Here is a 20,282-nt window from a genome sequence, read left to right on the forward strand (position 1 = left end):
AAGAAGGAAGGAAGGGAGGGAGGGAGGGAGGGAGGAAGGGAGGAAGGGAGGGAGGAAGGAAGGAAGGAAGGAAGGAAGGAAGGAAGGAAGGAAGGAAGGAAGACAGAGGATGCAAAAATCACTATTTTTAGACCATCTACAAAGAGTAATATGACTGCTGGTCATGAAAATATGAAATTTTTGTCCAATGACCAACAAGTTCATACTTTGCTGGAAGAAGTGAAAAACACATGCATTTTAGTCTCACTAAAAGTGAGACTAGGGGGTGGCTGGGTGGTGCAGTGAATAGAGCACCAGCCCTGGAGTCAGGATGACTGAGTTCACATCCAGCCTCAGACACTTAACACCTACTAGCCATGTGGCCTTGGGCAAGTCACTTAACCCCAATTGCCCTGTCCTCCCCCCTCCAAAAAAAAGAAAAAAAATTTTTTAAAGAAATAAAAAAAATTTTTAAATATAAAAGTCAGACTAGGAGACATTAAGAATGCTTTACAGTGCTTATGATGAATAAAAGTCAAAATATTACCATGAAGATAATTGAAGTTAATATGCTAATTCCTGTTTAAGAAAACAAGGAAGTCAGGGTGGCTAGGTGGTGCCTAGAATAGAGTACCAGCCCTGGAGTCAGGAGGACCTAAGTTAAAATCCAACCTTAGACACTTAACACTTAGCAGCTGTGTGACCTTGGGCAAGTCATTTAACCCCAATTGCTCTCCAAAAAGCAAAAAAAGAAAAAGAAAACAAGGAAGTAGAGGAATACTACAGGGAACTTCACAAAGTCCTCCCTACTTGGACTTTTACACATAATTGCAAAGATGGGCAGACAAGTGGATGATGAAAAATAAATTGGAAAATATGCCTCAGGATTAAATAATGAAAGAAATTAAAGGTTTATAAATTATCCAGAAGCCTCACAAGCATATCATGAATGTTTTCTCTAAAAAGAGTTTGAAGGTGCTTTCAAAAGTACTAAATACCATGACAAATTAAATAGATCAAATCGTAATAAAGAAGAAATGACTGGTTACCAACATGGGTACCAATTTTGAATTGGTTACTGTGTATAGTCAGATCCTAGATGAACTAGAGAAAAGACTGAAATCAATACTAATTTGGGAGGGGGAAGAATAAAAATAAGAGAAGATAACAGTTGCAGTCTGATTTATTCAAACAAGTTACTGAGTCAAACCGGGAAAGAGAGAAATGTAAAGATATTGACTCCTCACTGTCACTAATCTCCTTGCCAACCAAAGACTGCTACCAAGCAATCACAATGCCATATTAGATTATTAGATATAAGCTCACTTGCAAACTATTATGGTAGAAGGACAATAGAAAATTATACTGACTCATAAAACAGCAAAAAGAAGCAGAGGGAAAATAAATTTACAAGAAGCTTGATATTCTTCTGGTAATTCTCAGTTTACATGTTGCTGAAACCTAACTTGCAGAATCTTAAACATAACCTTGTTAGCATGTGAAATGAGTGCAATTGTTCAGTAATTTGAACATTCTTTGGCGTTGCCCTTTTTTAGGGACTGAAATATAAATTGATTTTTTCTAATCCCACGGCCACTGTTGAGTTTTCCAAATTTGCTGACATGTTGAGTGCAGCACTTGAACAGCATTGTCTTTTAGGACTGGAATTGCATCACCTCCACTAACCTCATTGTTAGCAATGCCTTCTAAGTAAGGACACTTGACTTTATTCTTAATGTCTGGTTCTAGGTCAGTAACCACACCATTGTGGTTATCAGTAATGTTAAGATCTTTCTTGTATGGTCCATCTGTATATTCTTGCCACCTCTTTTTTTAATCTCTTCTATTTCTGTTAAGTACCTACCATTTTTGTTTTTTATCATTCCCCTTTTCACATGATATGTTCTCTTGATATCTCTAATTTTTTGAAGAAATCTCTTGGTCTTAACCATTTCTATTTTTTCTTCTATTTCTTCGTATTCCTCATTTAAGAAAAAAAATTTCTCCTTGCTATTCTCTGAAATTCTGCATTCAATTGGGTATATCTTTCCCTTTCTCCTTTCCCTTTCCTTCTTTCCTCAGGTATTTGTAATGCCTCATCAGAGAGACATTTTTCTTTCTTGCTCTTCTTTTTCCTTGGGATTTTTTTTTTGTTTTCTTGTGGGGTTTTTTTGTTTGTTTGTTTTTGCTGCCCTCTGTACAATATTGTGAACTTCTATCCATAGTTCTTCAGGCACTCTACCAGATCTAATCCCTTAAATTTATTCATCACTTCTACTTTATATTCATAAGGGACATTATTTAGGTCATACTTAGATGGTCTGATGGTTTTCCCTATTTTCTTCAATTTGAGTCTGAACTTTACAATGAGAAGCCATATTGAGCCATAGTTAGCTCTAGGTCTTGTTTTAACTGACTGTATAGAGCAGGAGTGGGGAATCTGCAGCCTCGAGGTCACATGTGGTTTTCCAGGTCCTTGGGTGCAGCCTTTTGAGTGAGTCCAAGTTCTATGGAACAAATCCTTTTATCGAGGGGAATTGTTCTGTGAAGTTTGGATTCAGTCGAAGGACTGCACTTGAAGACCTAGAAGACCACAAATGGCCTTGAGGCCACAGGTTTCCCCATTCCTGGCATAGAGTTTTTCCACCTTAGTATGCAAAATATAACACTCTGATTTTAATATTGACCATTTGTTGATGTCAATGTGTAGAGTTCCCTTATGGGTTGTCAAAAAACAGTGTTTGCTTTTATCAGCAAGTCATCTTGACAAACCTCTATCAGTCTCCATCCTGCTTTGTTTTATACTCCAAGGCCAAACTTGCCTGTTAATCCAATTATCTTTTGATTTCCTACATCAGCATTCCAATCCCCTATGACAAATGCAACATCTTTTTTTTGCTGTTATTTCTATAAGATCATGTCAGTCTTTATAGAACTGATCAACTTTGGCCTCTTTTGCAACAGTGGTTGGAGCATAGACTTGTATTACTGTGATATTGAATGGTTTGCCTTGGATTCAAACAGATATTCTCTCATTTTTGAGATTATAGCACAGTACTGTTTTTCTCTCCCTTTTATTGACTATGAAGGCTACTCCATTTCTTCTCAGGGATTCTTGCCCACAGTAGTGGTCACCTGAATTAAATTCACCCATTCCTGTCCATTTAATTCCACTAGCGCCCAAGATGTTGATGTTTAATCTTTCCATCTCCTGTGTGACCACATCCAGCTTTCCTTAGTTCATAGACCTTAAGCTAAAAGAAATCATTAACAACTCTCAACCCATAGCCTAATTCTCATCTCTAAAATCTTTTTGTGAACAGTATTCACCTCTATCATGGATATACTTGACAAAAATATTCTAAAGGAAATGATAGAAATTTCACAAACAATTTTGTATTGCAGATGAGATTTCTCAGTCACACATACGTGACTAATTGAGAGGCATACAGAATATAAGATTCCCTGTGTTTATTATCTGTTAATTAAAAAGAAGCATTTGATTCTATAGAGCAAAACACAGCCTTTAAGACTTTCCTTCAACAAGTTTCTTGAATACATACTAATACCTTATAGGATTTCCTATTAGATACAATAACAAAGATAACACTGTTTAATGGTCCTCTGACTATCAAGACTGAACTTGATCTAAGACAGTCAGATAGTTCAAGGTATACACTGCTATGGAAGATGTCCCAGACAAAATTGAAATACAAGAGGATTTCACTATAAAATTTCAAGGCTCTCCACATGCTCCTACTTTCAGATGACGTTTTTTGATATCAAACTCTCTTCCTAGAGATACCATAGAGCCCCCTAGTAATCCACAGAGGGAAAACCAAGTGGATAAAGAACACATGGTGCCAGATTCACAGTTGCCATGAAACGCAGGTGGATGGAAAGCTTATTGAGTTAGGCCAGCAATACAAACAGCTTGAATAACCATTGTAGATAAACAATGATCTATATCCCAAATTGAATAACAGAAAAATAAGCAGAGTGGTTTGCATGAATGGTTTACATTAATTTGCATTTTGAGCATTGCACAAAAGCCCACCTTTTCAATATAAATAATCTTGTGATGCTACACCATTGCAAAACAAATACACCATGATCTTTAAAGTGAAATTGTTAATGACCTAAAGAGCAAGGAAAAAAATGCTTGATGTACATAAGCTGAAACATATTCTTAATGAAGACTTGTATGCTAGAAATGGATGAATAAAAGATACAGTTAAATAAAGAAGGTAGGTGGAACAGTTATTGGTAAAATGAGAGAAAAATTGATAGCTCTGGATGTATTGTTCTTCTTAAAATAGTAAAAAAAAAAAACCTGGGGAAAAGGCCTTTAGCATGAATGGTAGGATACAAAGGAAGGACTTAAGGATGTAGACAAGAATTTCATAGTGTAAGACTCCAAAGAAGAGTTACAATTTGTACCAATGACAGAATAGTATATGTAAAGTGTTTTATAAACCTTAAAATGTGAAATTTAATCGTTAAAACAAACAATTATTCTAATCAATGACATCATGGGCCTCTCAAAGCATGATAATGCAATAAATGTTCTTCTTTTTTGAACACCTAGCCTGCTACTAGAGAGGGAATGTGGCATTGTAGATAATGAGTAGACCTTGCAGTCAGGGAGACTTAAATTCAAGCCCTTTCCCCAACATATACTGGCAATATGACCATAGAGTCACAACCTTTCAGTGCCCCAAACAACAAAGACTAGAAACCACAGGTGAATTGCTAATCTAGCTTCATAAATGGAAAACACATCTTTTCTAACCCCCTCACCTATATTGGTGGAGGGAGTTCCTACACTGGGAGTTCAACACATTAATGTAATCACATGTCTGCATCACATCTTCCTTTACCTTATTCATCTTCCCCTCAAAAAAAATACCCACTGAGTTGGTAAAACCCATGACTGCCATGATAATAGAGTATACTGGAAGTTAAAGAGAGTGGACTTAGAGTTATAGAGCTGGTTTTTAAAAAATCCTTTCTTGTAGGAGCTAAAAAAAAAAAAGAGAGAAAAAAAGAGAAGGAAGTTGGTCAGCCTTAATCAGCCTTGAGATTGAACTACCGTAAGTGGTGGGGGGAAGGGTGGAAGGGGAGGGGAGGCAGGAGATGGGGCAAGGGATATTGAGAAGAACCATGTTCAGAGATAGGGAAAGGAACTTTCAAATGAAGAAATAGAGTGAAGGTCAGTTACAAAATGGAGTTGGTTTGGTGGGAGAATTGAGAGAACCAATTAGATTTCATCTCGTGAATACTGAATCCATCTTGTGCTGACACACGTACTATCCTCCATCTCATTTTTCTGCAAATCATTCATGGGAACACAGATAGTAAAAGCAAGTTTTGCAAAATGCAGATCAATGCAATTAATCAGTGTCTCTGAATTCTGGGAAAGGAAAGAACTTAAACCTCCTTCCCCTCCCAACTCAACCAAAACTCACTCTTCTTCCTTCCCAATTTGGAAAATCCATCATCCTTTCTACAATTAAAAATAAGATTAACTAAACTTGTATCCTGGTTTGCATCCTGTTCATTGTTTTCTTTTAATGAAAAAAATCTGTCTCTCCCTGTATTCAGGGTCCAGCGTCAAGCTAAGGAGGCCTGGACCCAATATGTTATGCAATTGGTATGCATTGCTTAATAAACAGATATGCTTGGAAGCTGGCTAAGAATTGGAAATTGAGAGGATGCCCATTAATTGGAGAATGGCTGAACAAGTTGTGGTAACATGATTGTAATAGAAAATTATTGTGGTATAAGAAATGACAAGCAGGATGATTAAAAAAAAAAAAACTAGAAAGACTTACATGGGGGCAGCTAGTTGGCTCAGTGAATAGAGCACCAGCCCTGGAGTCAGCAGGACCTGAGTTCAAATCTGGCCTCAGACACTTAACACAAAAACTAGCTGTGTGACTTTGGGCAAGTCACTTAACCCCAAATGCCCTCCAAAAAGCAAAAAAAAAAAAGAATCATAGAATTTCTTGGGGCAGCTAGGTGGCACAGTGAGTAAAGCACCAGCCCCAGAGTCAGGAGGACCCAAGTTCGGTTCCGGCCTCAGACACTTAACACACACAAAAAACTAGTTGTGTAACCTTGGGCAAGTTACTTAACCCCCAGTTGCCCTCCAAAAGGCAAAAAAACAAAAAAGACTTACATGAACTGATGCAAAATGAAGTGAGCCAAACCAGGAAAATGTTGTACATAGTAACAGTAATATCCTATGATGAAGAACTGTGAATGAATATTTTCATCAATACAATGATCCATGACAATTCCAAAGGATTCATGATGGAACATGTTCTCCATCTCCAAACAAAGAATTGATGTTATCTGAATATAGACAAACACACTATTTTTTCCACTTTCTTCCTTTTTTCTTTCATTTTTTCTGTTTTGAGTCTTCTTGAACAAAATGACTAATATGGAAATGTTTTACAAGATTACACATGAATAACCTATATCAGATTGCTTATTGTCTCAGGCAGAAGTAAGGGAGGAGGAGAAGGGATAAAATTTGGAACTCAAAACTTTAAGCAAAATGTTAAAAATTGTTTTTCCACGTAATTAGGGCGAAAACAATATAATATCTCTTTTTAAAAAGCAAATTAAACCAACTCTGAGGTATGACCTCACACCTAGCAGATTGTCTAAGATGACAAAAAAAAATCACAAATGCTGTTGGGATGTAGGGAAATAGTCATACTAATGTGGGACTGTGGGGTGGGACTGTGAATCAATTCAATCATTCTGGAAAGCAATTAAGAACTATGCCCCAGGTCAGGGCGGGGGAGGCGCGCTCGAGGGGCCGTGGAGCTATGGCGGTTGCCGGGGTGGGCTCCCTCAGCAGCGTGGTGGGTGGCAGCAGCGGGGCTGGCGGCTCGGGCGCCGGACACGACCTCGGGGACTTCTTGGCCCGCTACAGGCTGGTGTCCAACAAGCTGCGGAAGAGCTTCCTGCGAAAGCCCAACGTGTTGGAGGCCGGCGAGCAGTTCGGGCAGCTGGGCAAGGAGCTGTGGGCCCAGGACTGCCTGCCATACGCCGCCTGGTGCCAGCTGGCCGTGGCACGCTGCCACCAGATGCTCTTCCACGGGCCCGGCGAGGCGCTGGCCCTCACCGAAGCGGCCCACCTCTTCCTACGGCAGGAGCTCGAGGCCCGCCTGCGCCTGGCCTGCACCGCCGCCTACGGCGAGCCCCTGCAGGCGGCCGCCAACTGCTTCTCCTTCGCCGTGCGCCTGCACCTGAAGCTGGGCCAACCGGCCGCGGCCGCCAGCCTGTGCCTGGAGCTGGCCGGCGCCCTGCTCGCCCTGCAGCAGCCGGGCCCAGCCGCCGTGCACTTCGAGCGCGCGGCCGAGCTGCAATTGCCACTGCTGCCGCTGGAGGCGCTGCTGGCGCTCGGCGACGCTGCGTCTTGCAAGCTGCTGACGCGGGACTACGTCAGCGCCTTGGAGCTATTCACTCTAATGCAGCTTCTGGCTCGGGAGCTAGCAGCTGGGGGCGGCGGCGCGGGTGGGACCGCTGGGGCTGGGACTGGGGGCGGCAGGGGCGCCCCCGCGGCCAGATCTGGCAGGCCAGGCCAGCCGGGCGCCTTTCTGGACGTGCTGGTCCAGTGTGAGGTGTCCCGAGTGCTGTTGCTGCTGCTGCTGCAGCCCCCACCACCCAAGCTGCTGCCCGAGCACGCTCAGACCCTGGAGAAGTATTGCTGGGAGGCCTTCGATGGTCACTGCCAGGACAGCAGCTGCCCGATGCCCGAGGAGCTCTTCCTGCTGCTGCAGTCCCTGGTCATGGCGGCCCACGAGAAGGACCTGGACGCCATTAAAGTGTTGCAGGGGGAGCTCTGGCCACTGCTCAGTGCCGATCAGAACCATCTGCTGCACCTGATCCTTCAGGAAATGATCGCCCCCTCGGGGCAGGGCGTTTGATGGTTACTGCCATCCCCTACCTCCCAGGCTTGGTGGGGGCTCTGTCCTCAGTGGCTCAAGGAGAACTAACTTGTCGTCGCAGCCACCAGTCAGCATCGAGAAGACCAAAGGAGATCTCCCTGAACACCTCCCCCCTTTCCGTGTTAGCTCTACTGTGCATCCAGTCAGGAACTAAGATCAGTGGGTGAGCCACTCTTACCATCACATTGAATCCGTCAAGCTTTTGGAGCTAATTTCAGTGCCATCCTCCTAGATCTGAAGAACACAATGGGAACTTCACCTCAAACTTGTTCTTGGACCCTGCAATGCTTTCCATTTCTCATTCACTCTTCTCTGAGTTCAGATATTTCACCTCCTTCTAAGGAATTAAATTGTTGTTTGACTCTGATGGCTAGGCCTAAGAAATCATGTCTTGATTTTGCTTAATCAGATTTTCATTCTTTGTAATCAACTGGAGTCAAGCAAAATGGTTTAGTCTAGTTCTTTTGCTGGAGAGTCACTTGTCACCCCAGTCTTGGCATTTTCACTTGTTATTTTGGGTTCTTACTGATTATGTGATAGTGCTTTTTTCAAATGTTACCATTTTCTCTGGTTATCCCCTCTGTGAAATGGGATAAAAAATAATACCCTTACCTGAAAAAAAAAAAAAAAGAACTATGCCCCAAAAGGTATTAAACAATGTATATCTTTTGACCAAGCAATATTGTTACAAGGTCTATACCCCAAAGAGATAAAGAAAGAAGAAAAGGACCCATATATACAAATACATTTATAGCAGTTCTTTTTTGTGGTGGCCAAGAATTGGAAACTGAGGGGATGCCCATCGATTGGGGGATGACTGAAAAGTTATGGAATGTGATGGAATACTGTTGTGCTATATGAAATGGAGGAGATGGTTTCAGAAAAACCTTGAAAACTTTTTTGAACTGATGCAGTGAAGTTAGCAGAACCAGAACAATATCTAAAGCAACAGAAATATCATAAAGATAAAAACTCTGAAAAGCTTAATAACTGATCAATACAATGACCAACCACAACTCCAAAAGACTCATAATGAAATACCTCCAGATAAAGAACTGATGGACTCAGAGTACCAACTGAAGTACATTTACTTCTCTTTTTTTTCTTGTTTTTTTAAATGGACATAGTTAATGTGTAAATTTGGTTTGCATGACTACATCTGTTTGTAATAGGTTTGTTTTTCTTGCCTTCTCCATGGATGAGGGATAGGGTGGGGAAAAGCAAAATTTGGAACCAAAAATAAAATCATAATTAAAAAAAATAATGGAAATAAACTCCACATTAGATACCCAGGCTTAACATACCTTCCAGCGACCATATCTGTCAGCTAAGAAGCCAAAAAGGATGCTGAACACCATGTAGCCAAAAAACACCATCTATGGAGGTGAGAGAAAATATTATTTAAACAACAATCTAAAATGTGCCCAATTATCACCTTAAGCATTCATCTATCTTCTCTAAATAGAAGAAGGAAATAGGGTCTAATGGAGGTGAAAAAAGGGGTGTCACAGAGTGTACTCTTTGTGACCTAGTTTGCTATTTTAGAACATAAGAGATTAATGGATTTTTGCAACTCCTGCTTACAACTACTTAAGGTATGCTGCCAAATTGTAGCTGCAGGGTACTTATTCATCCAGACAAACATGCATTTCTGATATAAATAGCAAATATATTAGATAAACTTAAGTAAATTTTAAATATCAGCACATATTATTATTAAGAATAACTTTTAAAAACAAATATAAATGAAAAGATATCTTTTCTTATGAGCAGTATAACCAAGGGGCTTAGTCTTTTTATTTTTTTTCCCATCATGAGTCCCCCAGGCAAGCTGGTGAAACCTAGGGACTCTGTCTTAGAATCATGTCTTTAAATGCATAAAGTAAAATACATGGAAGAAACAAGTTATATAGAAATAAAGATTTTTTTCATTCAAATTCATGCACCTCCTGAAATTGATCTAAAGGTTAAGAAGTCCACCCTTATGAAGAACCCCTGGCCTATGGGGCAACTAGGTGGCACAGTGAATAGAGCAGTGGCCCTGGAGTCAGGAGGACCTGAGTCCAAATACGGTCTCAAACACTTCACACACATACATACACAGACACACACAAACTAACCATGTGACCTTGGGCAAGTTACTTAACCCCAATTGCCTTCCAAAAAGAAAAAAAAAAAGAATCCCTGGCCTAACTGTGACTTTGTACAAACACTGTCATTGGAACTTCCAAGGTAAGGAATCTGAGTAATCTTGTTGATAGTACTAGTACTATCAACTAGAATTAGGATACCAATTATACCTGCCTGCATACACACTTATACACACCTTTCTAGCTAGGCTGCCTTTATCTGCACGTAGATATGGGGCATATCTAGAAATCTGGGTCAGTTAAAAAGTTAAAAGTGATAGTATATTGTAGAACAATGCAGCATATCAAATAGAAAACAAACTCTTATAGTCATAGGACATTAGAAACAAGGACATTGGGAAGAATGAGGAGTGGAAAGATGACAATTGCTAATATTATTTGGCCTGAATTGCTGTGGGCAGTTTCTGCTGACAAGGTTGCTCATGTAACCAATAGATTTATTATCACAAGGCCAAAATCAGAGGGATTTCTAGGATCTAGAATCAACAGTGATTGGGGCAAAACAAAAATAAGAAAACCAGGAAGAAGACACCAAGTACAGAGAAGAATCATCCTTAAAAAATAATGGGAAGAACTGCTTACTCAAAATCTCCCTCAAAGTATTCAGAAACACATTTCATGGTTTTGTTCATTTATTTAAAAACACATTTATTAAGTGCCTACTGTGTACAAGGCACTGGTTTCCTCAAAGTGTAGACAACTTATGGTATCATTTATGACAAACAAGTGGTTAAATTGGAATTGTAATAGATCATGAAGGCCTGTTGAAGTGGAGGTTTGGGGATCCATTAAAAATTACCAGTGTAACACTCTCTTCTCTCAGACTGTGTATAAAATAAATAAGCAAACTTATTTAATAAATTCGATAGAAATTTGGTTTATAAGAATTGCTAATCAATGACCAAGTTCAAGAATTCTCAGTCTTGGGGCTCATAACTGGGGTAAGGGAAGAAGATGGTGTGCAGAAGCAGCGGGCACCTACTTCCCAAACATTCATAGCACGGAGAGCCGCTACTTACCGTGGTCACCAAAGCCACTTGCCAGTTCTCAAGATGCCATTCACAGCGGATAACGGGAGACACAACAGCAATCAACATGATTTCCATGGCCTCGGCCACCTTTCAAAGGAGAACACCAACTCTGAGTACCCAGCACGCCACAGATTCTCTCCGAGTCTGTCTTCCTCCCTCCTTCATTTGTTAATAAAATACCCTGTACTGATGATTGCTATAAGCAATGAATAAAAAGACACACTCCCTGGCTTTAGGGGTTTTATAGTCTAGTTATAAAAAACAAAGGTATGAGAACATCTAGAAAGTTATTAAAAAGTATCACATGAGTAAGGGAAGGATTCATCATGGGGGAAAATGTACATGGAGTTCCCCTTAGTATAGTATACATATATATACATATGTGTATGTATATATACTTAGTATAGTATACATATATATATCCATCCCTAGGGCAGCTAAGTGGCACAGTGAATAAAGCATTGGGCCTGGAGTCTGGAAGACTCATCTTCCTGAATTCAAATATGGTCTCAGACACTAACTAGCTATGTGAGCAAGTCACTTCACCCCGTTTGCTTCAGTTTCTTCACCTGTAAAATGAGCTGGAGAAGGAAATGGCAAACCACTCCAGTATCTCTGCCAAGAAAATCCCAAATTGGGTATCACAACTGAAATAAATAGGTTCTTTCCCCCTCTTTTTAAAAAATCTCTTTGGGATACAAACCTAGTAGTAGCAGTATTGCTTGATCAATAGGTATGCACAGCTTTATAGTCCTTTGGTCATCGTTTCAAATTGCTTTCCAGAATGGTTGGATCAGTTCACAACTCCACCAATACTGCATTAGTGTCCCAGTTTTCCCATATCCCCTCCAACGTTTCTCACTTTCTTTTTCTATCACATTAGCCACTTCAGTGGGTGTGAGATTGTATCTCGTAATCAATAGTATTTAGAGCATTTTTTTCATGATCTAAGATAGCTTTGATTTGTCTGAGAACTGCCTATTCATATCCTTTGACCATTTATCAATTGGAGAATGACTTGGATTCGTATAAATTTGACTCCGTTCTCTACATATTTTAGAAATTAGGCCTTTATCAGAGATACTTGCTGTAAAAATTTTCCCCTAATTTTCTCTTTCCTTCTAATTATGATTACATTAGGGCTTCTTGCACAAAGAAATTTTAATTTTTTTACAATAAAATAATTCATTTTATATTTTGTAATGCTCCCTATTATTTTGTTTGGTCCTAAAAATCTTCCCATATGCAGATCTAAGAGGTAAACTCTTCCTTGCCCTCCTAATTTGCTTCTGGTATCACCCTTTATGTCTAAATCATGTACCTGTTTTGACCTTATCTTGGTATATGGTGTGAAACGTTGGTCTATAACTAGTTTCTGTCATACTGTTTTCCATTCTTCCTAGCAGTTTTCATCAGATAATGAGTTTTTGTCCCAAAAGCTCCAGTCTTTGGGTTTATCAAACACTAGATTACTATGGTAATTTATTATTGTGTAATCCATCCCACTGATCTACCACTCTACTTCTTAGCCAGTACTAGATTGTTTTGATGATTATACCATGTTATAATACAATTTTAGGTCTGGTACAGCTAAGCTACCTTTGAATTTTTTTTTTCATTGATTCCCTTTAAATTATTGACCTTTTGTTCTTCCAGATAAATTTTATTATTTCTTCTAGCTCGATATGATAATGTTTTGGTAGTTTCATTGTTAAGGTACTGAATAAGTAGATTTAGGTCGTATTGTCATTTTTACCATATTGGCTCAGCCTACCCATGAGCAATTAACATTTTTCCAGTTGTTTAGATCTGATTTAATTTCTGTGAAGTGTTTTGTAATTGAGTTCATGTAATTCCTGGTTTTGTCTTGGCAGGTAGACTCTTGGGTATTTCATATTGTCTACAGTTATTTTAAATGGAATATCTCTTTCTATCTCTTGCTGCTGGACTTTGTTAGTAATGTATAGAAATGCTAATGATTTATGTAGTTTTATTTGATATCCTGCATATTTGCTAAAATTTTTAATTATTTCCACCAAATTTTTTAGTTGACTCTCTAGGATTCTCTAAGTATATCATCATATCATCTGCAAAGAATGAAAGTTTTATTTCCTCACTGCCTATTCTAGTTTCTTCCATTTCTTTTTCTTCTCATTGCAATAGCTAGCATTTCTAGTATAATACTAAATAACAGTGGTGATAACTGATCTTGCTTCACCCCAATCTCATTGAGAAGGTGTCTAACTTATCCCCATTATAGATTATGCTTACTGATGGTTTTAGATAGATATTTCTTATTTTAAGGAAAGCTCCCTTTATTCTTTTTTTTTTTTAAAGCAATCGGGATTAAGTAACTTGCTCAAGGTTACACAGCCAGGTGTTTCTGGGTGGGTGCTAAGTGTCTGAGCCGGATTCGATCCCCAGGTCATCCCGACACTGGAGCCAGTGCTCTTACTCGCTGTGCTACCTGGCTGCCCCAGCTCCCTTTATTCTTATGCTCCCTAGTGTTTTTAACAGGAAGGGTCATTATATTTTGTCAAAGACTTTTCTGCATCTATTAAGATAAACACATGATTTCTATTGATTTTGTTATTGAGATGGTCAATTATGCTCATAGTTTTCCTAATATTGAACCAGCCCTACATTCTTGGTTTATACCTTCTGATCATAGTGCATGATCCTTGGGATATATTGCTGTAATCCCCTTGCCAATATTTTATTTTAAATTTTTTCATCAATATTCAAGAGGAAAATTGGTCTATAGTTTTCTTTCTCTCTTTTGGTTCTTCCTGATTTAGGTATCAGCACCATATTGTGTCATAAAAGGAATTTGGTAGGACTCTCTTAACCTATTTTTCAAAATGGTTTATATAGTATTGGGGTTAATTATTCTTTGAATGTTTGGTAGAATTCACTTGTGAATCCATTTGGCCCAAGAGATTTTTTCTTAGGGAGTTCATTAATGGCTTGTTCAATTTCTTCTTCTAAAATGGGGTTATTTAAATATCCTATTTACTCTTCTGTTAACCTGAGCAATTTCTATTTTTGTAATATTCATCTATTTTACTTAGATTGTCATCTTTTGGCATATATTTGGGCAAAATTGCTCCTAATAATTGTTTTAAATTACTATTCTTTGGTGGTGAATTCACCCCTTTCATGTTTGGTAATTTGGTTTTCTTCTTTCCTTTTTAAAAATCAAACAAGGGATTTGTTCTGTGAAGTTTGGATTCAAAGAGTCACACTTGAGGACCTAGAAGACCACATGCGACTTCCAGGCCACAGGTTCCCCACCTCTGATTTAGATGCTATACCATGTTTCATATATATATTTAGTACCAATATTACTTCATTATCTATGGTACCTTTTAGCAAGATATAGTTTCCTTCCTTATTTCTTTTAATTAGATCTATTTTTGTTTTTGCCTTGTCTGAGATCATGATTGCTACTCCTGCCTTTTTTAACTTTAGCTGAAGCCTAATAGATTCTGCTCTAGTCCCTTACCCATGGTCTGTGTGTCTCTGTGCTTCAGATTTGTTTGTTGTAAACAGTATATTGTAAGGTTCTGGTTTTTAATCCATTCTGCTATGCACTTACATTTTATGGGTTAAGTCATTCCACTCACATTTACATTTATGATAACTGCATTTCTCTCCATCCTATTTTCCCTTGTTTTCCTTCTCTCTCTCTCTCTCTCCCTCCCTCTCTCTCCCTCACTCCATCTTCCTCCCTCCCTCTCTCTCCCTCCTTTCATGTTGTCCCTCCTAAGTGTTTCATTTCTGATTACCACCTCCCCTATGTGCCCTTCCTTATATAACTCTCAGCCCCCTTCTCTTATCTCCATCCTTTTTTATTTCCCTATAGGGTAAGATAGGTGTCTATATCCAAGTGAGTGTGTTACTCCCTCTTTGAACCAATTCTGATAAGAGTAAGGTTCATTGTTGCCAACACCACCACCACCACCACCACCATCCCAATTGTCCCTCCTCTGTAGTAGAGCTTTCATGCTTCTTTTATGTGAGATAATTTACCCTATTCTACCTCTCCCTTCCCTCTTCTCCCAGTGCAATCTTCTTTCTTAATCCTTATTTTTGTCTTTTTGGATAGTATTCCATTATAGTCAACTCACATCCACACCCTCTGTCTATGTATACTCCTTCTAATTGCTCTAATAATCATAAAGTTTTTAAGGTTACAAATATCATCTTGACATGTAGGAATATAAAGTTTAGTCTTATTGAATTTATTATGTTTTCCTCTTTCTTGTTTACCTTTTTATGTTTCTATTGAGAAAGTCTTATTGAAGATGGGATTTTAGCTGGGACTTGAAGGAAGGCAGGTGAGCTAGAAAGGGAGATGAGGAGGGAGAACAATCCACATATAGGGGACTACTAGTTAAAATGCCTCAAGTCAGGAGATGGAGTGTCTAATCTGATGAACAGCAAAGATAGTGTCACTGTATCATAGAGTACATGAGGAAGAATAAGGTGTAAGAAGTCTAGAAAGGTAGGAGGCTACCAGATTATGAAAGACTATGAATACTAAACAGAAGGTTTTTGTATTTGATCCTGGAGGTGATAGGAAGCCATTAGAGTTTATTGAATTGGGGTAGAGGTGACAAGATCAGGGTGGAGAATGGACTGGAGTGGGGAGAGACTTGAGGCAGGGAGACCAACTAGCTAGTTACTGAAATAGTCCAGGCATAAGATGATAAGACTACACCAAGGTGGTGGCAGTGTCAGAGTAGAGAAGAGGCCATATACAAGAGATATTATGAAAGTGAAATAGATATGTTTTGAAATCAGATTAGCTATGGAAGTTAAAAAAGAATGAGGAATCAAAGATGAAACAGGTTGCAAACCTGGGTCACAGGGAAATTGGTGGTGTTCTCGACACTAAGAGGAAAATTAGGAAAAGGGGAAGCGTTGGGAGCAGTAGGTGGAGATAATGAGTTGAATTTTGGACATGTTGAGTTTAAGATGTCAAGAAAACAGTCAGTTAAAGATACATAATATGTAGTTGGAGAGAGGTTAGTGCTGAAAAAGTAGATCTGTGAATCATCAGCATAGAGATGATAATCATTATCTCCTGGAAGTTGATGGGATCAACAAGCAAAATAATGTAGAAGGAGAAGAGAAGAAAGCCCAGAACAGAGCTTTGGGAACACTTATGGTTAATGGAAATGACTTGAATGAAGATCCAGCAAAGAGACTGAAAGGTTGCAGAGAAAAAGAGGATCAGAAGAGAATAGTGTCACAAAAACCCAGAGAGAAGAGAAAAGGGTGCTTAACAGTGTCAAAGGCTGAAAAGAGATCAAGAAGGATGAGGACAGGGAAAAGGTCATTAGATTTAGCAAATGGAGATCATTGATAATTTTGGAGAAAGGGATTTCGGTTGCATGAGGTCAGAAGTCAGACTGCAAAGAGGTAAGAGAATTAGAGGAAGCATAGCATGGCACAATTGTACCATTGTACCTTTGGAACATAGTAAACATATGGCATTGATACCCCTCCCTAAGCTTCAGTTTCTTCATCTATAAAATGAGGTCCCTTACTCAGTAAACTTCAGTGGCTGCCTCTGGGATCAAATGCAAAAGCCTGTTTGGTGTTTTAAGCCCTTAGTAATGGCTTGGAGGCAGTCCAAGACACTGCCTCTCCAACCACATCCTATGAAATCCAGTGACATTGGCTTCCTTGCTCTTCCCTGAATATGACACTCCATCTTCCTACAGCAGGCATTGTCACTTACTGTCTTCCTTCCTGGAATGCTGTCCCTTATCTCTGCCTCCTGGCTTCCTTCAAGTCCTAGCTAATATGCAGCCTTTTTTTTTCTTTTTGGAGGGCAATTAGGGTTAAGTGACTTGCCCAAGGTCACACCACTAGTTGTGTGTGTGTGTGTGTGTGTGTGTGTGTGTGTGTGTTAAGTATCTGAGGCTGGATCCAAACCCAGGTCCTCCTGACTCCAGGGATGGTGCTCTATTCACTACGCCACCTAGCCGCCCACCCCCACCTTCTAAAAGATGACTTTTTGGGTCCCTTTTCATCTTAGTACCTTCCCTTTGTCGATTATCTCCAATTTATCCTGTCTATAGCTTGTCTATAAACAGTTGTTTGCATGTTTTCTCCCCCATTAAACTATGGGCTCCTTGAGTGCAGGGACCTTCTTGTCTTTCTTTGAATCCTCAATGCTTAGGACACTGCCTGGCATATAGTAAGTCCTTAATAAATGTTTACAGTGTAATTGAGCCAAGATGGCAGAGTAATTCAGGGACTCACCTGAGTTCTCCCCCAAATCCTTCCAAATACCTTTTAAAAAATGACTCAACAAATTCTGGAAGAACAGAACACATAAAAAGATGGAGTGAGGGGCAGCTAAGTGGTGTAGTAAATAGAGCACTGGCCCTGGAGTCAGGAGGACCTGAGTTCAAATACGGCCTCAGATACTTAACACTTACTAGCTGTGTGATCTTGGGCAAGTCATTTAATTGCAATTGCCTGGCCTTTCCTCCTCCAAAAAAAAAAAGCCAAAAAGATGGAGTGAAACAAATTTCCAGCCCAAGACAACTTGGAAGGTCAGCAGGAAAGGTCTGTTGCACCAGGGTGAGAGTGGAGCACAGTCCAGCTGAAGCTACACCAGCACAGCCCTGGTCCCAGTGAATCAGGAACAAGCCTTGAGAGTGACTAAATCAACAAGGGCAATAGCAGCAGCTTATTCTGGAGCTCTCAGCCCACAGAAGGCAAGGGGGTCAAACAACTGGTCAGAAGAAGATTACAGGGGTCACTTTGCTAGCACTGAGGCAGGACTCTGTTACTTTGCCCATATGCGCATCTGGTCACAGTCCTGGGTGGCAGTCCCAGCATGAGAAAGAGCACTAACATAGCAGAGCTTGCAGCCACAGTGGAGGGGGGACCCTCCTCACAATTCCACAGCAGGAAAAGCACTTGTCTCTCACAGACTAGAGCACAGTCCAGGAGAATAGTAAACACCACTCCTTAGATCAAGCTACCCAAGAACTGAAAACTTACAGATGCCTAGAAGTATCTCTGAAAACAACTACAAAAACACCTGAATCTTGGGACAGTTCACCCTCCACACTGGAAGCAGAGCTCTACCTTGAAAGAGTTAAAAAGTCAAGTAATTGGCCAGGAAAATGAGCAAACAATGAGAAAAAATTCAGAGTATAAAAACTTATTTTGGTGACAAGGAAGGTCAAAACATACACTCAGAAGAAGACAACAAAGTCAAAGCTCCTACATCCAATATCTCCAAGACAAATTTGAATTGGTCTTAAGTCATGGAAGAGCTCAAAAGGGACTTCGAAAATCAAGTAAGAGAGGTAGAGGAAAATTGAGAAGAGAAATGAGAGTGATGCAAGAAGATCATGAAAAAACACATCAATAGCTTGGTAAAGGAGAGACAAAAAAATACTGAAGAAAATAACACCTTAAAAAACAGACTAGATCAAATGATAGAAGAGGTCTAAAAAGTCAATGAGGAGGAGAATGCCTTAAAAAGCAGAATCAAGGACATGGAAAAGGAGGTCTAAAAGCTCAGTCAAGAAAATAATTACTTGAAAATTAGAATGGAGCAAATGGAAGCTAATGACTTTATGAGAAATCAAGAAATTATAAAATAAAACCAAAAGAATAAAAAAATAGAAGACAATATGAAACATCTCATTGGAAAAACAACTGACCTGGAAAATAGATCCAGGAGTGATAATTATCAAGGAAAATTACCCTGATATTTTAGAACCAAAAGGTAAAGTAGAAATTAAAAGAATCTACCAATCACTCCTGAAAGAGATACCAAAATGAAAACTGCCAGGAATATTATAGCCAAATTCTAGAGTTCTTGGTCAAGGAGAAAATACTGTAAGCAATCAGAAAGAAACAATTTAAGTATCAGGATGACACAAGATTTAGCAACTTCACATTAAAGGATCAGAGGGTTTGAAATATGATATTCCAGAGGGCAAAAGAGCTAGAATTACAACCAAGAATTACCTAGCAAGCAAAACTGAGTATAATACTTCAGGGAGAAAATGGGCATTCAGTGAGATAGAAGACTTTCAATCATTCTTGATGAAAAGACCAGACCTAAATAGAAAATTTGACTTGCAAATACAAAACTCAATAGAAGCATAAAAAGGTGAACACGAAAGAGAAAACATAAGGGATTTAAGTTTAAACTGTTTACATTACTACATGGGAAGATGACATTTGTAACTCATAAGATCTTTCTCATTATTAGGACAGTTAGAAGGAACATATAGAAGCAGAAGGCACAGGTAGGAGTTGAATATGAAAGGATAATATCTAAAAAATAAAATGAAGGGGTGAGAAAGGAATGTACTGGGAGAAAGAAAGGGAAAGGTGGAATGGGGTAAGTTATCTCACATAAAAGAGGCAAGAAAAAGGTTTTGTAGTGGAGAAGAAGAGGAGGGAGGTTAGGGGGGAGTGAGTGAATGTTACTCTCATCAGAACTGGTTCAAAGAGGAAATAACATATACACTCAATTGGACATAGAAATCTATCTTACTTGCCCTACAGGAAAGTAGGAAGAGAAGAGGATAAGACAAGGAGGGGAAGGGGGTGATAGAAGGGAGGGCAGATTAGGGGAGGGGATAACACTTTTGAGGAGGAATGGATGAAAGGGGAGAGTGAATAGAATAAATGGAGGGGCAGGAATAGGATGGAGGGAAATACATTTAGCAATAGTAACTGCAAAAAATTTTTGAAGCAAGTTTCTCTGACAAAGGCTTCATTTCTCAAACATACAGAAAATTGAGTCAAATTCATAAAAATAGGAGCTATTCCCCAATTGATAAATGATCAAAAGACATGATCAGTTTTTAGATGAAGAAATCAAAGCTATCTATAGCCATATGAAAAAATATTCTAACTCACTATTGATTGGAGAAAAGCAAATTAAAACAATTCTATGGTACCTCATACCTATTAGATCAGCTAATAGGACAGAGAAGGTAAATGACAAATGCTGAAGGTAACGTGGGAAAAATAAGACACTGTTGGCGGAGTTGTGAACTAATTCAACCATTCTGTAGAGCAATTTGATACTATGCCCAAAGGGCTATAAAACCATATATACCCTTTAAACTAGCAATACCACGACTAGGTCTGTATCCAAAAGA

The 20,282-nt window shown here is 39.2% G+C and overlaps 2 protein-coding genes across 2 annotated transcripts in view; one reads left to right on the forward strand and one right to left on the reverse strand.

Moving 5' to 3' along the window:
* The window catches only part of SVOPL (SVOP like), a 71,460-nt gene that overhangs the window by 48,799 nt on the left and 2,379 nt on the right, over positions 1-20,282 (reverse strand). Inside the window, exons 3-4 of the mRNA XM_069087313.1 lie at positions 11,116-11,214; positions 9,251-9,322 (exon numbers count right to left, since the gene is read on the reverse strand). Of these exons, the coding sequence (XP_068943414.1) occupies positions 9,251-9,322; positions 11,116-11,214 (171 nt within the window). The remainder of the gene's footprint in view (positions 1-9,250; positions 9,323-11,115; positions 11,215-20,282) is intronic.
* On the forward strand, positions 6,820-9,214 carry LOC138160646 (40-kDa huntingtin-associated protein-like). The gene has a single exon (XM_069087314.1). The coding sequence runs from the start codon at positions 6,822-6,824 to the stop codon at positions 7,923-7,925; it is 1,104 nt and encodes a 367-aa protein (XP_068943415.1). The 5' UTR covers positions 6,820-6,821; the 3' UTR covers positions 7,926-9,214.

The sequence above is a fragment of the Petaurus breviceps genome, unplaced genomic scaffold (genome assembly GCF_028583685.1).
Source record: "Petaurus breviceps papuanus isolate PSGF00001 unplaced genomic scaffold, PetGlider_PUasm1.0 181, whole genome shotgun sequence".
NCBI classification, from domain to species: Eukaryota; Metazoa; Chordata; class Mammalia; order Diprotodontia; family Petauridae; genus Petaurus; species Petaurus breviceps.